The sequence below is a fragment of the Schistocerca nitens genome, chromosome 6 (genome assembly GCF_023898315.1).
Source record: "Schistocerca nitens isolate TAMUIC-IGC-003100 chromosome 6, iqSchNite1.1, whole genome shotgun sequence".
In the NCBI taxonomy this organism is placed as follows: Eukaryota; Metazoa; Arthropoda; class Insecta; order Orthoptera; family Acrididae; genus Schistocerca; species Schistocerca nitens.
This window is the reverse complement of record NC_064619.1, coordinates 450,201,469-450,221,588: the sequence shown is the minus strand read 5'-3', so window position 1 is coordinate 450,221,588 and position 20,120 is coordinate 450,201,469. Positions and strand designations below refer to the sequence as shown.

The window sequence follows — 20,120 nt, the reverse complement described above, 5'->3', positions numbered from 1 at the left end:
ACCAAGGGAGGGGCAGTCCGGGAAAAAGGCAGTAAGGCAAGCGGCATACTTCAGCATCGCCTTTAAACGGAGAAAAGCCTGGTCACAGGCAGGAGACCAATCAAAAGGTACCCCTTTGTGACGTAAGTGATTGAGGGGTTGAGCAACGGAGTCAGCCTGGGGCAAGAACTTTAAGTAGTAAGTAACCTTGCCCAAAAACACCTGGAGTCCTTGGGACGAGAAAGGGCCTCAATGGCCGCAACATTACGACGCAAAGGGCAAATGCCATCTTTGCTAAGCCAGTGGCCTAAGTATTCCACTTCCGGTTGAAAAAAACAACACTTGTCCAGCCGACAGCGTAAACCAGCAGACTGCAGAGCATGAAATAAGGCGTTGAGGTTTTGCAAATGTTCCTGGCGGGAACGCCCGGTGACCAAGATATCATCCAGATAATTCACACAGGCAGGGATAGGCTGTGTAAGCAGCTCCAGGAATCGCTGGAAAATGGCCACTGCCGAAGAGACACCAAAGGGAAGGTGCTTGTACTTATACAATCCGAAAGGCATGTTGATAACCACGATGTTCTGAGATTCGGCATCCACAGGCAACTGGTGGTATGCCTCAGCCAGGTATATCTTGGAAACATACTCTCCCCCCGCAAGCTTGGCAAGAAGCTCTTCCTGTCGGGGAATGGGGTACGTGTCAACGAGGGACTGAGCATTGACTGTAGCACCGAAGTCCCCACACAGCTGAAGGGACCCGTTGGGTTTCTGTATGACCACCAGTGGTGTCGCCCATGCACTGTAAGTTACAGGCTCCAGCATGCCAGCGGCCTGGAGCCAATCAAGTTCCTGCTTGACCGCTGGCCGTAAGGGGCCGGGCCCGGAAAAGCGAGGCTGTGCATCCGGCCGTAGGGTGATGTGCGCCTGAAAACCAGGAGCACATCCGAGATCCGGTGCAAACAACAATGCAAAAGCGGAGCACAGATCGTCCAAGTCCTGAAAGGGAACAGCCGTGGAAACGACCTTAACTTCGTCAGAAAATGAAAAGCCAAACAGTTGAAATGCATCCAGGCCAAAAATATTCGAAGCCGATGGATGGTCGACAACAAAGAGGGTAAAGAGCTGGGGAACACGCCTGTACGTCGCCTGGACGACGAACTGCCCACAAAGGGAAATGGAACCGTCTCCATTGGCGACCAAACGGCGAGAGGGAGGGGACAATGCAGGAGACCCCAGCCGGGTATATGTCGCCATATTAATCGGGGAGACGATGGCCCCAGAGTCGACCTGAAAACTGACATCCTCAGTAAAAATGCGGAGCGTGAGGAAAAGCTTCCACGCTGATGGGTCATCCTGTGGGACAACCGATTGCAGAGCATGGACAGTATCTTGATGCCCAGGAGGGGCAGGACTGGAGCAAGTCAAGTGACTACGACAAACCGATCGGATGTGGCCCTCCTTGTTACATAGCGTGCATGTTTTCCAGCGGTGGGGACAATCAGCCCGTGAATGGGCAGTAAAGCACTGTGGGTAAGATGGAAGTGGGCCGCGCGACCGGCGACGAGGCGCGACCGAAGGCGCCAATGCCATAGAGACGTCGGACAATGAGGAGTCCCGACAGCGCTGGCCTCTGCCGGCCGGGCCACGTCGACGTCGCGAGGGCGGAACCAGCAGTGACGCCGCTATCGCCACCACCTGTGGTCGCACCATACGACACTAATTAGCCGCTTGAGCAATTTCAAAGGAGTGGGCAATGCGCAGAATCTCTTCTAAGGACGTGTTGTCGAGTTTAAAAGCCGCAGTACAGACCTCAGGATCGGCAGCCACCTGAACCACCACATCCCGAATCAGGGAGGCCGCATATGGAGCCTTATACTGCTGATTGGCGCACGTAAAATCGCATCGACGGCTGAGACCCTGCAAGTCTGTGACCCAGGAATGATACGATTGACCAGGCTGTTTATGGTACTGGTGGAACTCCAGCCGAGAGGTGAGCACATGGTAGCGTTGGGAATAATAGTTTGTCAGCAAAAGGCAGATCTCCTGGAAAGAGAGAGCCACAGTGTCGGACAATGGTGCCAACTTGCGGAGAAGAAAGAACGTGTCTGGGGAGGCCCAAGACAAAAACAACGACCGCTGCAAGGAGTCATCCGTGACTTGAAAAGTCATGAAATGTTGTTTCAGCCGATGTAAGTAGGTTTCCCAGTCCCCTTTAGCGTCATTAAAGGGTGGAAATGACGGCGGACATGGGAAAGCATCGGACATCCGAGGACTCTGAAGCTGTTGTGGTAACGCGTCCCGGGCACTGACTTTGTCCGTTAGCAACTGCAGCGACTTTTGTAAGATGTCTAACTGGAGCTGCTGCTGCTGCTGCAGTTGCTCCAGCAGACAGACTAACTTCTGCCTCCATACCAACAACGTCCACTGTTGACCTCGTTGCCAAAAATGTAACGGCGACTGGAACGGTCGCGGGATTGAAGAGACGGAAAGCGCAGCAGGACCCGCGGCGCGGCCCGCGAACAACCACACAACGGGAGGACAGACACGACCAACGAAGGACAGAGCGAATAACGACAAAATCGAAACAACGTAGTTACACAAAAACCTAACAACCACGTTCACTCGTACACAGAACAAGAAAATAAATAAGCTGTCTAAGGCAAGGCAATGTGTCCCGAGACATACGCATGGTTAGACTGGATGGCTGAGCGAGAGGCAGGCGCTTCAGTACTCTATCGGGGGGCACCACTATTGGCAGCTGGAACCAGGTGTTCCACTGTGGTGCCTTCACACTAAATGCGGGCCCAGAGGCACGCACCACCACACCTTACGGCGTGAAGGTGCAGAGACCTCTAGGGGTCTTTGACGTCTCGCGGAGATTCAAATTCCGCACGGTATCAGAAAAAGCCATTCGGATAACAGGCTCTAGGCAAACTAAATTATCTGTAGTACAGCAGCCTCAGTGAAAAAAACCATACTAGGTCGAAGCCAAAAGGTCCCAGGATTCGAGGATCCAATAGAGCCTTCAACTCATCAAATGTTCATATAACTTGTGGATATGTCTGCTTGTGTCCGTATATGTGTGGATGGGTACGTGTGTGTGTGCGCGAGTGTATACCCGTCCTTAAGTCTTTCCGCTCCCGGGATTGGAATGACTCCTTACCCTCTCCCTTAAAACCCACATCCTTTCGTCTTTCCCTCTCCTTCCCTCTTTCCTGACGAAGCAACCGGTGGTTGCGAAAGCTAGAATTTTGTGTGTATGTTTGTGTGTCTATCGACCTGCCAGCGCTTTTGTTTGGTAAGTCACATCATCTTTGTTTTTAGATATAACTTGTGGAAAACATTGTTTAAACTGACCGGACGAAAGAGTCCATCTGAAGATGTGGTTTACCAAATTTCAAAACTGGAATAGCGACACTTTCTCACCACTGGGAAGGGAATTCCCCTTGATAGAGAGACAGTTAAAAAGGGGAAGAAAATGCATGGCGAATTTCCATTCGCTAAGTGGGGTGTTATAAGGTTCGAGGCAGCAGGGAATAAAAGATAAAGGATGTTGTTCCAGCCGTATCTGACTGGTGGACGTTGAACCTACTCTGAGGCCTGGACGAAATGCTGAGCAATATGCTCAGTGACAGAACCCAGGCTGCTGAGGATAAAACCATTCAAAGAAATTCTTGGAACACAGGACAGCAGTCAAAAATGCACCTGATCACTGCCCACACATGCAAAGAGGAAGTATGCAGCCCAGTGACAGTGACATATCATTCACAACGAATCAGTTTCTGGCATTTAGGAACATAATGGCCTGGGCACAAAGCCTTTTAAAGGCCGGGAGGCACGGAAACAATCTTTATAGCTGCAGCAATTTCGGGGGTCCACCAAGGGACAGTCTTCTGTTGAGGAGAGCCTGATTAAGATGGAATTGTCAAAGCAGCTGCTAAAAGAATGGCATCAGTCAAACTATATATGGACTCATCAATGCCACTGTGTGGTGAAGCAGTGTCATGGCAGTTGACGAAAAGGCATCCCAATCCATATTAGTAAAGGCCCACCTGAGAGAACTTCCAAACGAGTAATATTAGAGAAAAGATGAAACAATCAGAAAATGATCGCTGTCGCAATTGTCATGAGCTCCCCACTGAATGAAGGGGAAGGAATCCAATGCTACATACAGAAATATCAATGGCCAAGAAAGAGCTATGCGTAATATTAAAGTGAGTGGGGGCTCAAGTGGTGAGGGGTCTGAGATCAAGCCCTACTAGTAGAAGGTCTTCAACAATCCTGCCCGTCAGTGGTTGCAGTAGCACCCGACAAAAGGATTATGGGTGTTAAAGCCCAAAGGAGAAAGAAGGGGGGAGGGATCTGTCGAAGGAGGAGAGCAAGAAGAGCAGGAAGCATGCAAAGTCAATCTGAAAAGGGATAAAGATTGCATATTGTTAAAACAGAATATAAATGGATCCAAACGGCCAGTGCTTCCAGCACATTATGTAGACGAACCCAGAAACTAACTATGTCCATGTGGACCAACATACTGACACCACCAGAGGCTCACAAAGGGCTGACCCGGTTCTGGCAGAAGGCTTCGGAGCCATGAAGAGTTGGTAAGTGACTATCCACAAACGAGGTCCCTGCAATACAACAAAAGCTACAGAGTACAGAGAAAGAAGAGACTGCAATTCCAGAAGGTGACAATAGGAATCATTACAGTCCCATTGGAGGAGAGTACTAGATGAGCCCATATGGACGTCAAACAGGCCAGAAACAGTTATTTGTAGAGTCAGCGTCTGTCACCGGTAAGCACAGAGTGACATTCTCTAGTGTAAGATCAGAACATTATTACAAAGGAGGGAGTGACAAACCCTGGGATGTCAGCAAGGTTTTGTCCCAAGAATTACACATCTTCTTCCTCTCCTTCAGAGGGCAAGAGGAGATGTGATTGAAAAGACAGAAAGTCCCCAAGCAATATCAGGATCCGAAAGACAACAAGCGGCCTTGAGGCCCACCGTGCATGGGTTCCGCATCCCACTTGAAATAACAGAGTTTCTGTGCTGCAGACATCATGAAGGGAGGTTCACAGAGGCAGCCCCATCCCCAGTGGGTGCCAGAGAGGGGTGGGAATGGGAATCGCCAGAGAGGAGGAAAGGGGGAGAGGATGGAGTTAAGGTGGAAGGAGCAGGAGTACGAGTAGGAGGAGGAGGAGGAGGAGGAGGAAAAGATGCAACAGAAGCAAAAATGGGCAGTAAAGATACAGGGTGGAGAAAGTTGAATTTCTGTCAGACCTCAGAGTAGGACAGATGGTCTGAGAGTTTTGAACTCCTGAATCTTCCTTTCCTTTTTATAGGTCAGGCAATACAGCAGGCAAGGAGAATGTGGGCTGCAACAGTTAACTCACTTGGGCAGTGGGTGTAAGAATTCCTCACATGGAGAGGACAACTGCTGCCACTGTAAATAGGATTCACCTCACATCACATGTGACCAAAACGGAGACACTAGAAACAGTGAGTGGGAGACAAAATTTAGAGCTTCATGTCACAATGGTAAACCATAACTTAAGACATTTTCCAGAAGGATACCCCCTCAACAGACAGGATGAAAGTGCCAGCATCAAAGTGATAGTTCTTAAAACCTCTGCGGGCTTGCTGTACGAAATAAATGCCACGTCGTGCCAGGTTAGTCCTGAGTTCCTCATCAGACTGAAGGAGAAGGAACTGTGAAAAATAATGCCCTGGGTCATATTTAAAGACTGGTGAGAGGTAATACACTCCTGGAAATGGAAAAAAGAACACATTGACACCGGTGTGTCAGACCCACCATACTTGCTCCGGACACTGCGAGAGGGCTGTACAAACAATGATCACACGCACGGCACAGAGGACACACCAGGAACCGCGGTGTTGGCCGTCGAATGGCGCTAGCTGCGCAGCATTTGTGCACCGCCGCCGTCAGTGTCAGCCAGTTTGCCGTGGCATACGGAGCTCCATCGCAGTCTTTAACACTGGTAGCATGCCGCGACAGCGTGGGCGTGAACCGTATGTGCAGTTGACGGACTTTGAGGGAGGGCGTATAGTGGGCATGCGGGAGGCCGGGTGGACGTACCGCCGAATTGCTCAACACCTGGGGCGTGAGGTCTCCACAGTACATCGATGTTGTCGCCAGTGGTCGGCGGAAGGTGCACGTGCCCGTCGACCTGGGACCGGACCGCAGCGACGCACGCCAAGACCGTAGGATCCTACGCAGTGCCGTAAGGGACCGCACCGCCACTTCCCAGCAAATTAGGGACACTGTTGCTCCTGGGGTATCGGCGAGGACCATTCGCAACCGTCTCCATGAAGCTGGGCTACGGTCCCGCACACCGTTAGGCCGTCTTCCGCTCACGCCCCAACATCGTGCAGCCCGCCTCCAGTGGTGTCGCGACAGGCGTGAATGGAGGGACGAATGGGAGACGTGTCGTCTTAAGCGATGAGAGTCGCTTCTGCCTTGGTGCCAATGATGGTCGTATGCGTGTTTGGCGCCGTGCAGGTGAGCGCCACAATCAGGACTGCATACGACCGAGGCACACAGGGCCAACACCCGGCATCATGGTGTGGGGAGCGATCTCCTACACTGGTCGTACACCACTGGTGATCGTCGAGGGGACACTGAATAGTGCACGGTACATCCAAACAGTCATCGAACCCATCGTTCTACCATTCCTAGACCGGCAAGGGAACTTGCTGTTCCAACAGGACAATGCACGTCCGCATGTATCCCGTGCCACCCAACGTGCTCTAGAAGGTGTAAGTCAACTACCCTGGCCAGCAAGATCTCCGGATCTGTCCCCCATTGAGCATGTTTGGGACTGGATGAAGCGTCGTCTCACGCGGTCTGCACGTCCAGCACGAACGCTGGTCCAACTGAGGCGCCAGGTGGAAATGGCATGGCAAGCCGTTCCACAGGACTACATCCAGCATCTCTACGATCGTCTCCATGGGAGAATAGCAGCCTGCATTGCTGCGAAAGGTGGATATACACTGTACTAGTGCCGACATTGTGCATGCTCTGTTGCCTGTGTCTATGTGCCTGTGGTTCTGTCAGTGTGATCATGTGATGTATCTGACCCCAGGAATGTGTCAATAAAGTTTCCCCTTCCTGGGACAATGAATTCACGGTGTTCTTATTTCAATTTCCAGGAGTGTACTTACTGGGATATCCCCTAAGTGCTCGCAAGCACAAAGGGAAGTCAACTGACTGGCAAAAGAAGTTTTACTCAGCAGAGAATGAGATCACATCCTGCTAAGCGGATCAACTCTAGAAAACTTGTCATCGAAATAAAAAGGAATTGAGAGGGGGGGGGGGGGGGGGGCGGCGGTTTGTGGGTAGGTTTGCTGATGGCGAAAGTATCCCCATTGCATCTGTCCTGGAGTGAGCCAAGTCACAGGGAAAGGATTTTGCCTCAATGCCTCAAGCTGGCAGGCCTGGCCCTCCTCCTTTTCGACGCAAAAGTAGAAGCAGAGAGAGAACTGTTTCTGTCTGAAGAAACAGCTATGGAAGAGTGGCCAGAATTAAGGAGCTTAGCATACTTCATGCACAGAGTATCCTCCCTGGTACCACCCACTCCAATCAGGGACTCACCCCACAGGCACCATCCAGTTGCAGCTAGAGCCACCTGGTCCAGCAGTCACTGTCAGGAATTCCAATGTCCCAAGAAGATGAGCAACCACTCCCAGGCATAAACAAGGCAGTGACAATGATCCCTGTGTTGTCAGGGGACGCTGTCAGATGGGTACATAACAGCCCCCATCACGCAAAATGGTTACACATGCTGGTGACCTAGCAGGTGAAGGTGTGGGGGCTAGGGGAGGAAGGAAGGGTGGAAAGAGAAGAGGGAAGAGGAAACAACCATGGAGCCCTAGAGAGGGAGTTCTTCCCCAAATGGTTAACTTTATGGAAACAGAAAACGTAAGGGAAGGAAAGGGGGGGGGGGGGGGGAAGAGACCAGAAAAAGCTGAAAAAAGGGACAGAAACAGCATGAGGAGGAGCTAGGATGGGAAGGAATGGATATGGGGAAGGGAATGCATACAGCTCGGGGCCGAATGTGTGCCACATACGTACCCATGAAAGAGCTGTGGGCCCTCTGGGGGGGACAGTATTTTCGGTTAGACAGCCAACTTGAACAACTGCTTGAACAGTTCCTGCATCTAAGTGTGACCTGGTTCTTCAACAGGTCCTACAATATGTCCCTTGGATTGGCCTATTGAGCTCTCAGATGCAGACCACTTGTCATTCACCTTTCGTTTTCCATCAGCAGCACCAATATTGGGTTTTGCAAGGTTTTGTGATCTTTACAGAAGCTGACGAATGGCGTTGGGAAGAGCAGCCATCCTCCCAGCAATACTGGGGCTTCCATCTCTTGCATCAGTCCCATTCGGGAATTTCAAGCACTAAGCAACTGATATGTTGCAATATCTACTGATCTTATCTGGATGATGACGTTGCACAGGTGGTTCAACAGGCACACCTGTCAGCCCCACCCAAATCGTTCTCTCTTGTGGCCTGTGCCACAGCTGTGGCACTGAATTCATGCCGACATGGGTACTTCCTTCGGGTCCAGGTGATTAATTGTTGTGTGCCAATCCTCCCATTTCTCATATGTTGTATGCCTCCAGCAGCCAACGATGACCACAGTGAGATCTTTTTAGAGGATCTTTGCAACAGACAGTGAACCTCACACACTGGTAACTGGCAGTGATCCCCAATTCAAAATGATTTTTTTCAAAAGGTTTTGCACCTGCAATAGGATTAAACATGTTGCTACTCCCATGTTTCACCCAGCCTCAGATGTGTTAACAAAAAGAATTCACACTTACATTAAGAGCTCCAGGGTATGGTGCATCTGCTTCAGCACTAAAATCCTTAGTTTCTTACTGGTTCACTCTTGTCAATGGTTGTAACCCGTCACAGCACCTTCATGGTCATCCTAACAGGACACTTTGGGATCTTGTTCCCAAACATACAATGCGAAGGAGACGCAGCCACACTGTTCCGTGTGAAATGCCCCATTGTGGGTACACACATCTGAGCTGAATTTGGGGTGGATCCAGATAGTGTTGGTGGCTACAACACGTGGGATGCTGCACTGGCACCACAATAAATTCTTGAAACAGCATCCAGGTGTTTGACCTCCTCTCATTGGGGAGTTCAGTATCACTACCACATTGTAGCTCTCTCTAGTCCTAGAGGGCTGCCTGATCCTCCCTACTACGAGATGAGAGTGCACTCTCCACAAACATCCAGCCGCACTAGAAACGCCAGCACTCCCGGATGTCACACAGGAATCTTTCACCATGATACTGCCCAGTTACCAACTTCATCCTCCACACTGGTCAGCAGGTAATGGCCCCACAAATCAGTTCATGGGGGAGGGATTTAGTAACCCTGCTGGATGTGAAAATGGAAGATAAGAATCCACTGATGCGTCACACACGCACGACAAAGGTGCATGCGATGGAGACACGGCTGATATAAAAGACCAGTCGTGAACTTCTGTAGCTGGCAATTTAAGGATGACCAGTGGCAAAGACCCTTCCAATCACTACAATCCAAAAGCCTCTCCAAGTGAACTACAATTGTTGCTGCTGTTTACATCAACTGATTTAGACTTGTGTCACACAGTGCATCGACCTCATATGTCTAAGTGTATGGTTTCCACCACCACCAGGCACGACACAGCTTTTCTTAGTGTCATACAATATGCAGGCATAGTGAATTAGAATGTTAATTTCTATGTGGAGCTATGGCTTAAACACTTTCCACCAAGAGCTATAATTGTTTGTTTTTAGGGACTAATAGCAAATTTTACTCTGTTGTTACACAAGTTCACTGGTGTTCAGTAAATGCTGTTGTCCTCAAAGTGCGTGTTGCAAATATTTTGTATGACTGGGTTCATAGATGGACAATTTTCCCATTTCTGTTGATAACATCCCTGCACCACAGCTCAAGCTAACAGTTGGGTGAAATTAATACAGCACCCATTAATATCACTTTCAAAATGAGAGATATTTGTTTTGGATGGCTATATCAATAATTTTATCAACAAGAATCAGTTGCTTAACAAAATAGCCCCAAAAAGATACTATAAAGCTTAAAATTTCCACATTGTCCAAAAATATGCATATCACAACAACGGATGAGATCTTAATGATACCAAGATAGTACAAATGTACTGCAAAAGTTTGAAGTAGCCTTGAAAATTCACTTTTGAGAGTTTTCATTGTTCATTATGAAACATACCACCCAATGAGCATCCTCTTGGTGTCTAGATGGTTGGATATCAAAATCATATTGTCCAGCAAAAGCATCAATATGAGGTCGCTTAACAGTAGCTGGGAAGGAAGCTGATGCTGCATTTGTGGTTGCTGTTGTTGTAGTTGATGTTACAGAAAGTGGCCCTAACCCCATCGCTGCTGGCCATGTTAAACTTTCTTCTGTTGTATATGCGTCTTCAAGACAGTACTCTGTCCGCGATGATACAAGCATTTCCTGAAAACATAAAAACTAGTATGATCTTCTGAAGTATTATTGCAAACTAGGTAATCAAAGAGAAACATTACACTATATTTTAATATCTTGTAGGAACTGACACAGACATTCTGTTACATCCAAGCATACTGAAAATGTCTGTATGGATAAAGGATTTTCACTTGTTATAATTCTGAAATTTGGTTTCATAAAACTAAACCACATTCAGACATTTTGTTTGAATACATTCTTGGCTTAGGGCCAGAAACCATATTACACTTGTAGTGACTTGTGTCCTTCGATTTATTTGTTAGACGTTAACAAGCTCATGTCTAGCCTTTAGGCTGTCCAAGATTGTCAACACTGAAGACATATGAGATAAGGAGATGAAGTTTCTGAGGGATCCAGACCATCAACTACTACAAGGACAGTGTAAACTTGCTCAGGAGTGTACGAAACATTTCTCTGAGCTCACAATATAATGTTGTGCTGCAGTCATTACATAATTTTAAAATGAGATTGATATAACCTTTTTTTCAGAATAAATGCTTGTAGAAGCAGCATATTTAAGAAATTATTTTTGTTGTGGTGCCCTGGCCACTTGCAAAATTACAAAAGATTACAATGGCTGGTTTATTGTATGTAAATTTTGGTATATGCGTACATTTGATGAACATCACTAATGTTTACAGCCACCTTTTTTTCTCTTTGATTATATTGTAGGTAGGAATAGCTATTATCTCTATTTTGCAACTGGATTTTTATTTTTGTTTTTAACCAAACACTTATCACTTATACCAAACATTGAACACTTATGTTGGTGAGCCACAACATTATGACCACCTGCTTAATAGTTGGTCGGTCCCAATTTGGAACATAATACAGCAGAGATTCCATGTTGCACAGATCCTTTGTAGGTTACCAGAGGTATGTGGCACCAAATGTCTATGCAAAGGTCATGCAATCCCCATAAATTAGCAATAGATTATTTGTCGACATAGAGCTACTGCTTGATAGCATCCCAGTAGTATGCCATCAGGTCCAGATGAGGCGAATATGGTGGCCAAGAAGTCAATATGAGTTCACAGTCATGTTCCTCAAACCACTGTAGCACGATTCTGGCCTTGTGACATGGGCAGTTATTGTGCTGGAAGCAGCCACCACTGTCAAGGAAGGCATCAAATCAAGCACATACGGATGGAAGTGGTCTGCATGTAGGCCCATAGCTGCCACAGTGCTTTCAATTACTACCAGTTGTCCCACAGAAGCCGAGGTGAAAGCCCTCTACCCACATAGCACTACCCAGAATGGTCTGTGTCCGAGGCATGGTGTATGTTTGGTGCACCTGTGCCTCTGGATGATAGCAAACCTGACATGACAGAAATTGTAATTAACAATGTCACTGTGTAAACATAAGAACATGTAGATGCTGTCTGATGCAGAGCCCCATATTAAACAACTTTCACTGAACAGTTTACTCCAAAACATTTGTGTCTGCACCAACATTGTACTTATCTGTCACATATACTACAGATTGGCACCCATCCTGTTTTACAGGATGCCCTAGCCTCTAAACTCCGCATTCTGTGAAGGCGCGTGGATGCTCAACACCTTGTCACCTACTTGTTATTTCATCATTCTTCAATCACTTTCCATAGATGCATACAAACAGTCAACCAACTTCTCCGTTTGTCAAAGTCTTTAATTTCATTGGATTTTCCAATCTACAGCTCGTACTGTCACTAGAATGATTTTGCATCCATATCTGTTCCCCATACATACTTTTCTTACACCATCACATGTCTGCAATGCTATCAACTGGCATTCGGTCTCACTGAAGGTAGTGGTCATAATGGTTTCGTTCAACATTGTTTTAGACAGCTCCTTCAGTTTGTGTGTGTGGATGGGAGCCAATGGACATATATGACACACAGTCAGGCTTCGGCTGCCAAAGATTGTGACCACATGTGTGTGCGTTGCATTGGCATGAGTGTGTGTATGTGTGTTGTCTATTTTCGACAAAGGGCTTGTTGGCCGAAAGTTCACTTTCCAACAGTCTTTCTGTTGTGCCTATTTGCGACTTAGCATCTCTGCTATATGGTGAGTAGGGACTATCCGTTTCATTATATTGTTACTGGCATATAAACCACCAAAAAAGGGTCTAAATAAACTTGGGAAAACAGGTTTCATTAAAAATTCAGCTGCAAAAGATGAGTAATAGTTATTCTTATCTATGAGATAAAAGGCATATACACAAAGTTTGTGACCTTGGTCATCCCATGCTGCTTATTTAACTGGGGATGAATGGTCAGGATGATCAAAGATACTAATGTAAAACCAGAAATGTGATTGATGAAATTTGTTCAGGTTTACAATGATGTCAACAGGTTTAAAATCCACAAGCTTTTGCCCAAGTATTCTACAGCCATTATCAGGTGATGTGCGTCATGTGGTTACTGAAGTCATTCTTATATGGTGGCACTATTGCCTGTGATGTCACTGGTGCCCAGTCTGGCACCATATATGGTAATGTTTCGGTTGCAAGACCACTATGACTGCTTCAGCCTTCTGAAGCTTGGGTCCCAAGCTATACTTGGTCCCAAGCTATACTTAACTGCAGACAGAATATTTATTGAAAGGTTTTCAGAAATTTTTACCTGAATCACTTCTTTTACGACTCTCACAGAAACCATTTGTCCACCTGATAATAGATCTTTTGTCAAATGGAATTCTGTGTCTGTTTTCCAAAGCAAGCTATGTGAAAGGTGATGTAGACCTCACAACTCAGAGAAATCTGCGGTAGGAGAGTATGCTCTGGAAATCAGGCACTGAATTACACTCAATGACACATGTATTACTAAAAAGACAAAAAATTCTGGGGTAGCTTCATAAAAGAAGCAAACAACACATTTCTAAAAACACGCTCAATAAGACAGGAGTCTGCAGCTAAGCACAGCTTGGGTCCTGGCCACCAGAAGGTTAAAGCAGGTACAGTGTTCTTGCAGCTACAACATTACCTTATAAGGTGCTGGACTGGGCATCACCTGATGTCACACGTGGTAGTGTCACTATATGATGCCAGCAACAAGCCCAACAGAATTTTATCAGTATATATCGCCATAAAACCATGCTTTTGTATAAAATGATTGCCTCTAGAAATAAAAATTTTAACACACAAATAGCTTAAGTGCAGAAAAAGAAAGCTAATATTAATGTCACAAAAATTCTAAATAGTAACTCTAAAAATGTAAGAACTCTTCCTCAAGCATAACTACCTTAAACCTTTAAGGAAGGAAGATTAGCATTTTAGCACTCTGTTGGCAGCAACATGATTACTGAGTGGAGTAAAAACTCTACCTCAGGAAGGAAATTAGCCCTGTTGTTTTCAAGAGAACCATCCCAGCATTTAGCATAAGCAATTACAGAAAACTCTAGAAAACCCACATCTGGATGGCCAGAAGAATATTTATACCACCATCCTCCTGAATGGGAGTCCAGTGCCTTAACACTGTGCCACCTCGCTCAGTCTTACATCCAGAAAGAAAAGTATACTCCAATTTAAATGAACAAGAATATGTTCTTCAAGCACTGAGCTTAACATCTAATATCCTTAAATAGTGCTGGGATTAACACACAAATTTCACTGACAAGTGTTTTAAGTCTCTGTGTCACTATGCCTTTTTAACACTTTGTCAAAAGAATTTTCCTCAAACGGCACCCAAAATAAATTAAGAGGTTCCTAAGGAGATGTTGGCTGCAGCCTGGAGAAGATGGGAGCCAGTTTTGCTCTCCTGATCAATTTGTTTCAGACATCATCAGTTTTGTACGAGGTCTCACAAATAAGTTAAGCAAACTGTTTCATTCAACTTACAGTTCCTCAGTCCTTGTCTCCTTCAAAGTACTCCACTCCGCTCCTCTAATCACACACTTCCCTCGGTGCCATTTCAACTTCACCAAGCAACCTCAGAAAACTTCCTTTAGAAATGTCCTTCAGTGCCTGTGACCAACACTTCTTAATGTCATAAAGGCGTCAAATCAATTTTCTTTAACATTTTTTTTTAAAATACAAAAACATCATTAGGATGAATCTGGGCGGTAGGGAGACAGAGTGGACTGTAATCTGATTTTTATCACAAAACAAGAGTCCTCAGCAATGTGAGTCTACAATGGACTCACCGCAACAGGATAGCAAACCGTATCACATGTGGACTCTTTATACTGACTGGAAATGCCAGCTTCTTCAAAAATCCGAATGACACTGTGGAACCAAAAACTATCTACTCTTCACAGCCATAATCTGGTCAGTGATCAAACATCTTTACTGTGACTCCGAGAAGCAAAGAAATACATAAAAAAATCTGCCCAACTGTTTTGAGATTTGCGATTCACATACTTTTATTCCTATACAAACTTATATAGAGTAACTACTTTGGGTACATTCGTGCTTTGCAAGGTGATACACTAAACAAACAGTTTCACAACCTTTGCCAATTGTGAAAGCTGCGTGATCACGTGCGGCCACAACAGTGGTGAAGGAATATACTTTTTGCCACAAGTGTTAACTTTTCGTAACTTTTTTTTTTCATGCTATCTTTTCAAAACTGTAGAGGAATGACAACTGACTGACGCAACATTAAGACAAAAATTCAAAATATGCAATTCCAATTACGTCAAAAAATCAGCAAGCGTCACTCTGACACAGCTTCTTGAGTTTATTTTGATCATGGAGATCAACTGCCAGTCCACAATAATGAGTAGACTTTTGTCTTAATGTCATAACCCTCGCCTTTAATGTTCCTTAACATGAATGTGTCATCACTGACAGGTTGTTTGAGGAGTTCTCTGCAGGCATTTTTTAGATTCCTAGTGTTCTTTGATCATCAAATGAGGTACACACAGTCATTATAACTCTATGTACGTTCAGTTTTTAGACTTGAAGATTCTGATTGTTTCTTTTCATGGATTAAATAAAATAACACAAAATGTGAGAAAGTTTAGTGTAAACTCACCGACAATGACTGGCTGCTGCTCACTTCTTGCTCCCTGAAAGAATAACAATAATTATTTAAAACTAATAATTTTGAATATAAATGACATTTACAATAAAATAATAACTGATGTTAATAATATTCCGTACTGCAACTTCAAACCTTTAGCCACACAAAACAAGAATACAACCATGATACTTAAGAGTAGAGGGTGGTAACATTCAGATATATTTGTCAACTTTCCACGTGTTAAATGAATGAAAATCTATTGATGCTCATCACCATTTGCAGTACATACAAAACATGTATAACATTAAATAAATAGAGAAATTTAAGTTTTACATTCAAAGATTTCTTTAAAAGAACTTTTGTCAGGATGGCTAGTTTCAGGTTAGATACAATGATTTACTAAATTCGAGATTCCCCCCCCCCCCCCCCCCCCCAGGGTCTTACAAACTGGTCCTTGAGCAAATTGGCTACAGTACCAACACCACATTACAAAACTTAAGTGCCCACATTCTCAAGGAAAACAGAGGAACAGAAACTGATGGTGAAACTGCAAAAGCAGTACTACTGAACACTGTTCCTCAAATGTATGGTTATGGAGGAAGGTACAGATGTACTGCCCCAGTTTAATCCTTGCACCACTTCAAAATTGAATGATATAGATACTGATGTCAACAGTGACGTACAGAAACAGCTAAAATTAAAAATGGCTCCTGTGCCCAATGGGAGGCCTGTCAGATTCTATACAGAATTTGCAGCTACGATAGCTCCATTTTATTAATAATATACTGTAGGTACCTTTAAAAAAACACAGTAAAATGTTACATATTGGACCCCCTTGCAATTTTCAATATGGTGCAGATGAAAACATTAGCCTTTGCTCCTCGTCAATCTGTTACCACAACCACGTTTTCTGCTTTCACTGCTTTGCCAACTCACAACCAGATTGTCACCTTCCAACCTAATCTACACCTTGGGCTGCCCTGTTGACTGTTTTCTATCCCCACAACCAAGATTGGGGGAAGGGGGGGGGGTGTCCAATACATAACTTTAGCCCAAAGAACCGCTGCCCAGAAAATGGGAAAAGCACAGGTCACACGATACAAGAAATGGTGACAGACGTGGTCCCCAAATCACTGTCCAATCTCACCGATGTCTGTCTTGTAGTCCTAGAACATATATTCCGAGTGTAAACATAATGAAGTATTCAAACAGAATGACCATCTCTATTCCAACCAGGATGGATTCTGATGTACAATTTGTGTTTTCTTCACACAAGATGCTGACAGCCATGGATCAACTCAAACTGATGGATGCAGTTTAATATGTACAAAATGCATTTGACTTTGTACCAAACAAATGTTTATTAACAAGAGTATGAATAAATGAGGCATCTAACCAAATTTGTGACTGGATTGAGAATTTCTTGGTAGGAAGGACACCTCATGTTGTCTTGGGTAGTGAGTCATTGGCAGACGTAGAAGTACCTCTACAACATGCACAAACAAAGTTGACATTCTGCGCGAGGCAGACAGGAGCGATAATAACGACATTTCCCATATACAGTCACTCCCATCAGCCACCAAGTTGTGTCAACTTTGTTTGCATGAATATTAGGTGTGACAGGGGGAAGTAGGCTGAGGCCATTGCTGTATATTAATGGCCTTGCAAACAATACTGATAGTAACTGCAGACTTTTCACAGATAGTGCAATTTTCTATAATGAAGTACCATCTGACAAAAGCTGCCCAAATATTCATTCAGATCTTGATAAGATTTCGAAAAGATGCAGAGGTTAGCAACTTGCTTTAGTTGTTCAGAAATGTAAACTTATGAACTTCACTAACAAAGAAGACATAGTATCCTAAGATAGTTATTCAAATACTTATGTTTAACAATTTGTATGGATATGAAATTCAATGATCAGTTGGGTTCAGCTGTAGGAAAGCACATGGCAGACTTCAGTTCATTACCAAAACACTGGGAAAATGCTGTCAGTTTACAAAGGAGACTGTTTACAAATAGACAGTGGGTTTCATCTCAGAATAGTGTTCATGTGGATGGGACTAAAATGGAATGGATGCGTACAAAGGAGGATGGCACAAGTGGTCACAGATTTGTCTGACACATGGGAGAGTGTCACAGAAATGCTGAAAATCCTGAATTAACACGCTTGAACAGAGGCGCAAATTATTCTGTGAAAGCCTGCTTACAAAATCTCAAGAAGCAATATTCAATGAAAAATCTAGAGATATTCTTCAGCCCCCTATGTATCACTCCCATAGAGACAACATTAGACTAGCCTAATTGCAGCACACGTTCTTCCCGCACTCCGTACAAGATTATAATGGGAAGAACAGCATGTGGTATACTGCTAAGTACCTTGTGCAATGCACTTCTCAGTGGTTTGCAGAGTATGCATGTAGACGTAAAACTTAGCTTCAGTTCACTCAGGTCCCTTGGGTACTTACTGGAAAAATTTTGTTAAAACGGAAAATAGTTGAGTTGCAAACAAATTCTTTCTGAAGAAAATATAGTAATTCAAGTGAAATGAACATCAGTGTTTGTGAGGAAACATTTTCTATTTTAAACTATTAACTAGAAGGATAGATAACAGCTCTTTTACGAATTATCCAATTTTTTTCTCAAGCTAACTGATGTACTGTGCTGTGGTAGTTACAGTCAAATTGCATAAATACCATAGAACTTTTTCACTTCTAAATTTCATCCAGGTGTCAGTGCACATGACAATCATCCAATGGAAAAGTTTCTACACATTATAAGAATTACTTAATTTCAATGATACACAATGGAGATAGAAAACAGTGTCTTTTGTATAAAGGGCAATGAATGAGTGACGTCCAGTTGGCAAATGGATAATAATGCCAGACAGAAGATTTACTGAAGTTTGATTGTATTTGTACTTACGAAACACTCAGCTGATCACAACCTTCATAAAGGTTTTCACCGAGCTCCATTACTGGCGCCTGGAAAGAAGGAAACACACTTGATATCTATATTTACAAAACACTACTATTACTACATAAACGAACACTCGTCCACACATTGCTAACCAACAATAAATAGCAACGAAGCCTTTGCTATGACACCATAATTATATCCATCCACCAGTGTGCAGTCTCTTGGTCTCTGAAAAGCACAAGAAAACTACGATAAATCAGTGAGTTTTCCGTCGGCTTAATGAGAACTACTTTTTCCCATACATATCGAAATGTCACGTCTGTAAATAATCTGTTACTCCTCACATATAAGTCGGTTTTAACTTCTCTCGCATGTGCAGAGAATGAACAAGTTGACAGCCTTTCATACTAATGAATCTGCCACCAGAAACATTCGTTTTTGCGGGAAGTCACTCGAGCGGATTCATAACACCGCGAATTCAATTTCGCATAGCGTCGGTATGGTTCACAGTAACCCCTCAAAAATGCTTGGGCACGCGACTATGCAACTGCAAACAAATACCACTTCACCAGCTCCATCTCACTTTACAAGCACACATCACAAAAACAGCATGATTTGTGTTTACTTTGAAAGTAGAAGGTTGACACACAACTCATAAATATCACTTAGCCACACAATATATTTAAAACTGCACTATTACAACAAATTTCCATGAACATTACAAACTGTACATACTTCAAACATTTCTTCACTATAAATGATTTCACTTACGAAATCAACAAGTTGTCGCTCATTTACCGCCGAAATTTAAACTGTCATTAGCCACTATACAAATAATAGCGTAAACATTACTCCTTCAAAATTTTAGTATCATATTAGGCTATCAGTTTCTAACCAGTCCAGCAAGAGTATTTCCTCCTTCGGCGACGCGTCTCTAAGCCGGCTACACGCAAAAAAACTAACAAAGAAATTTTTACCACCAAACACCAACCAAAGCAATTCAGCGGAGTAACAGCAGTGATCACACTTCGCCCGTAAACACCGGTCACGACGCAACCCTCTATCCGCGCGAGGTTACATCCCCGCGTTTCGCAGGCTTATCGTAGCTGTGAAACAGACATTTGTACAGATCAAGACGTGCGCTAACTTGGGAGTTGGATTTGAAAATTTGGGCAAAACTGTTCACATCTGTGAGCGCAAATCACACCCACTGACAAATCGCAGCGGATGGAAAGGAGGGCGCCACAAAAATGGCACACGAAATTAGTTCCGGTCATGTGTCTACAGATCCCCGTATTGCGTGCAAACTGAATTATGAAATGTTTGATATGCGTCGAAGCTCCAGACAATTCATTGCCGCGTTTATCAGAATATATATGAGTCCCAAATGCTCGTGGAAAGCAAGCGATTGTAGTAAGAAGACAGCTAATTTTAATTGTAATTCTGAAGCTTGGTGGTAGACTTCGGGCAGGGAATTAGAAACAATCTCTAGATACCCGATAGCAAAGTAAAACATACCTCATCGACCACTCCTACATATTATCTGTAGCCTGTCACAATAATTCCGTAATTGAAATATCGGTACTTTACTTGTCACCAGAACTGTGTATATAGCTTTGTGTTTGTTAGATGTTATTTCGCTCAGTGTCTTCTTGGAAACTGCAGTCGAAAATTTTAAATCCTTAGTACTTTACGGTCAGGAATTAAGATGTCACTGTCAGGCGAC

The 20,120-nt window shown here is 44.3% G+C and overlaps 1 protein-coding gene across 5 annotated transcripts in view; it reads right to left on the bottom strand.

Moving 5' to 3' along the window:
* The window catches only part of LOC126263069 (cellular tumor antigen p53-like), a 93,744-nt gene that overhangs the window by 52,340 nt on the left and 21,284 nt on the right, over nucleotides 1-20,120 (bottom strand). For 2 of the 5 annotated variants that reach the window (XM_049960056.1, XM_049960054.1), the window contains exons 2-4: nucleotides 18,401-18,459; nucleotides 15,488-15,521; nucleotides 10,251-10,499 (exon numbers count right to left, since the gene is read on the bottom strand). In XM_049960056.1, the coding sequence (XP_049816013.1) occupies nucleotides 10,251-10,499; nucleotides 15,488-15,521; nucleotides 18,401-18,450 (333 nt within the window). In that variant the 5' untranslated portion in view covers nucleotides 18,451-18,459. The other 3 variants (XM_049960055.1, XM_049960053.1, XM_049960052.1) reach the window with 3 other exon arrangements.